We start from the raw sequence: 2,968 nt of genomic DNA, 5'->3' as shown, positions 1-2,968 counted from the left end.
TATAGCTTCAAGGTTGATATATATGCATTGATTAAGTGTGCGTTTTTTTGCTTGCGATTCGGTACCAAACCTCATTCTTGCCCTTCACAAAAGGTCGTAGAAGAGGCAAAGAGTGACGTCTTGGGCCATATTTCTTTAATTTACCTATGTGCCTCTGTTTCCCCCTCATGAACAATGACTCCAAAGGTTTCCACCCTCCCATGTATTCATGAAACCAGCGGGCACCTTTTTAGTTGATGCTGCGTTCCCTCTTTTTGTGTACTCCGGTTTTGTCAGGATTTGCAGCGTCAGCTACACGAAGTCACGACGGAGTTGGATTTCAAGAAGGTCTCCTATGCGCAGGTGAGGCATTTCGTGGGCATCCGTTTCTTTTTCTGTTTCGTACATCAAACACGTAAATGAGTGAACAGGCAAGTATTGGAGGTGAGAGGAGAAAACAGAGATGTACTTGTTTCAAGGCGTGCTATTGTTGCGTTTCGATTCGTTAAGGTTGTGGAGAAGGCGAAGCAGCAAGATGCAGAACTGCAGAAACGGCAGGCGCAGCTCAAGTCGCAGCTCCAGCGGTTTCAAAAGTTTGTATACACCAACGAAGAAAAAACAACGCACGCTAACAAAAGGGCCTCGGCAGAGAGGGAAACAAGTCACGCTCGTGATAAAGAAATCGCCGTGCTGAAGCGGCAGCTGGCAGTAGATGAAGTCAAGTGCAAAGGATTCGAAATGCAAGTACACGACTGTAAGCTCTCCTGTCCCCTCACAGGGGTTTAGGGCTTAAGGTTTATTGTTTAGACGAATACCCCATCGCGGGCTTCATGCTGAAATCGGAGCATAAGAAAGCATAATTTAACTATCTGGCAGAAACAGCCTAGCGAGATTTTGAGACGCGCGATTGGCTTTAGACTTGTAGGAACCGATGAAGCACTGCAGCCAAATGAATCAAATCCTTACAATTCACGTTTGACGGGGTCTAGATGAGGTATTTGTAGCCGTAAGGAGGCAGAGCGGAAGCGCTTAAGACAGAGCGATTCAGTTTCTGGCTTGCGAGTAGTTGTGAAGGCGATACTGGCGGCAATTTTCTTTTGCTCTCTTCTTTCTCCTTGCCGATAGAACGCGCAGGAGGTTGAAGACGTTTGCTGCCTTTTTGTGTGTGTTTGCCAGTACAGAAGTTTGCAGATTACCTGCAAGCCGCCTCGGAAACAAGTCCGGAGTTCACGAGCGTGCGGGACATCATTGAGCGGTTTGAAGTGTTGGCTTCCGTTCACTCCAGCCTCCGTCAGAACGAGGAAAGGACAACTCGGAAGATGGACGCGCTGCGCCAGCAGTTGCAAGAATACAAAAGGAGCCAAGCAGCCAAGATCCTTGTATGTTGCTGTCCTCCGTGAACAGCCTTGAGTTCATCCCTTCCTCTAACCTGGCTGAGTACAACTGTTTGTATGGAGTACTAGTTCAGCCCACAACGCAAGAAGACGAGTAAATTTCTTGCTGTCGTACTGTCAACTCGCTGAGTCGACCTCCTGTCCTTTCCCCAACAGTCCAATTAAGGGTGTGGGGGCATTCTCTCAGGAGGCGAACAACAAAGTGGCGGAGTATCAGCGGGAGCTGGAAGCGCTTGAAAAGGAAACAGCGGCTCTAACAGCCAAAGCGGACGAAGCAGACAGAGACTCCTTTAGCAAGTCACTGCACCTCGGAAAGGTTCTACTTGCAGTTGAAAACATGTATGCTATGTGCATTACCGCTAGGCCCAACATCCAGCACGGCCGTGCGGCCTGGGAGAGGCAGAGGTAAGCACTGGAAACCACTTACAGAACCCGAATCGCGTGCTTCGAGCGCCTGCATTGCAAAAGCTCATTTAAGAAGTAGCGAGCTTGATGAGCACTCGCACAGCTGCCCACCTATCTACCCAGCTCTCTACTTACCGAGTCAACTAGGTACCAAGAAAGGTTGCCAAGGAATCCGCCTCCAGACTATGATGGGCCCTCAAGCCGCGAACGGTAGGGCGTTTTGCAGGCGGGAGGCTGCGGCTGAGACGGACGGCGAGGCACAGCAGGAAAAACCCACCACTGAGGGAGCGAACAATCAGAAAAAGAAAGAAGAACAACAAGAGCAGACAGAGGGTTCTCAAATGCAGCGGCGATGCCGTTATGCGGTGGAATTATTGGCTGCCATTCGTTCCTTTATCATGGATTTCAAAGATATCGAAGAGCAATTGAACAAAGGCGAAAAACGAAAACAAAAAACCAACAGGACAGTCAACATGGCCGTCGAGAAACCGGACGAAGGTGTGCATTATTCATCCCCTTGGAGTCTACCAATCTGTAACAAAGAAACTAAACAACTAGAGCACCATGACTGCCAGCGTAGAGCAGTGCCTCTCTACGTTCTTGAGTTGCCGCCTTCGTCACATAATAACTGCTTATATGACCAGACAACTGACGGGAAACTGATATTGTTGCTGGAGCACAGAAGCAGCAGCAAAACCAGCAGCAGTGACACTAGCACCACCCACACCAGCGGTAGCGCAGCAATTGCTGCAGTGTTCAGCCTTTTCACTGGTATGTTGCTGTGCATCTGTTCACTGTCCTGTTGCTTTTCCTCTGCTGTTGCCTTTTCACCGTTGCAGATACAGTCGAGTTCGTTGCCACGCGTCTTCTGGTCTCCATGCGCAGAGAAAACGGCAGTGCAGACGTCAGCAGACGAACCGCATCAAGGAAATTTGCTGATGACATCAGCTGCTACCAGCAATCTACCCGCAGCCACCCCGCTTAGAAGCGAATGCAAGCCTGAAACCCTGACTGTTAAAACCTAAACCCTGAACCCCAAATCCTAATTTATATTCTCTTTACCGTCTGAAACAATACGCCCTAGAGAATAAGTGCGAAACCAGAAACAACACGCAGGCTGAGGATGTTTAAACCAAAAAATCTGCATGCATGCGTGCGAATGATTTCTTGCACTTGGGTGCTTTCAGAAC

General features: G+C 49.0%; 1 protein-coding gene across 1 annotated transcript in view; it reads left to right on the top strand.

Moving 5' to 3' along the window:
- Positions 1–2,763, top strand: part of EMH_0073590 (uncharacterized protein) — a gene marked incomplete at both ends in the record, with an annotated part of 3,963 nt that extends 1,200 nt beyond the window's left edge. Inside the window, 6 exons of the mRNA XM_013499351.1 lie at positions 277–342; positions 490–723; positions 1,161–1,358; positions 1,561–1,778; positions 2,005–2,276; positions 2,618–2,763. Coding sequence (XP_013354805.1) covers positions 277–342; positions 490–723; positions 1,161–1,358; positions 1,561–1,778; positions 2,005–2,276; positions 2,618–2,763 — 1,134 coding nt within the window. The remainder of the gene's footprint in view (positions 1–276; positions 343–489; positions 724–1,160; positions 1,359–1,560; positions 1,779–2,004; positions 2,277–2,617) is intronic.
- Between the last annotated feature and the right edge of the window lie 205 nt (positions 2,764–2,968).

The sequence above is a fragment of the Eimeria mitis genome, genomic scaffold (assembly GCF_000499745.2).
Source record: "Eimeria mitis Houghton genomic scaffold, Emh_scaff4230, whole genome shotgun sequence".
NCBI lineage: Eukaryota > Apicomplexa > Conoidasida > Eucoccidiorida > Eimeriidae > Eimeria > Eimeria mitis.
Note: the sequence above shows the minus strand (reverse complement) of the source record. Positions and strands in the feature narration are given on the sequence as shown.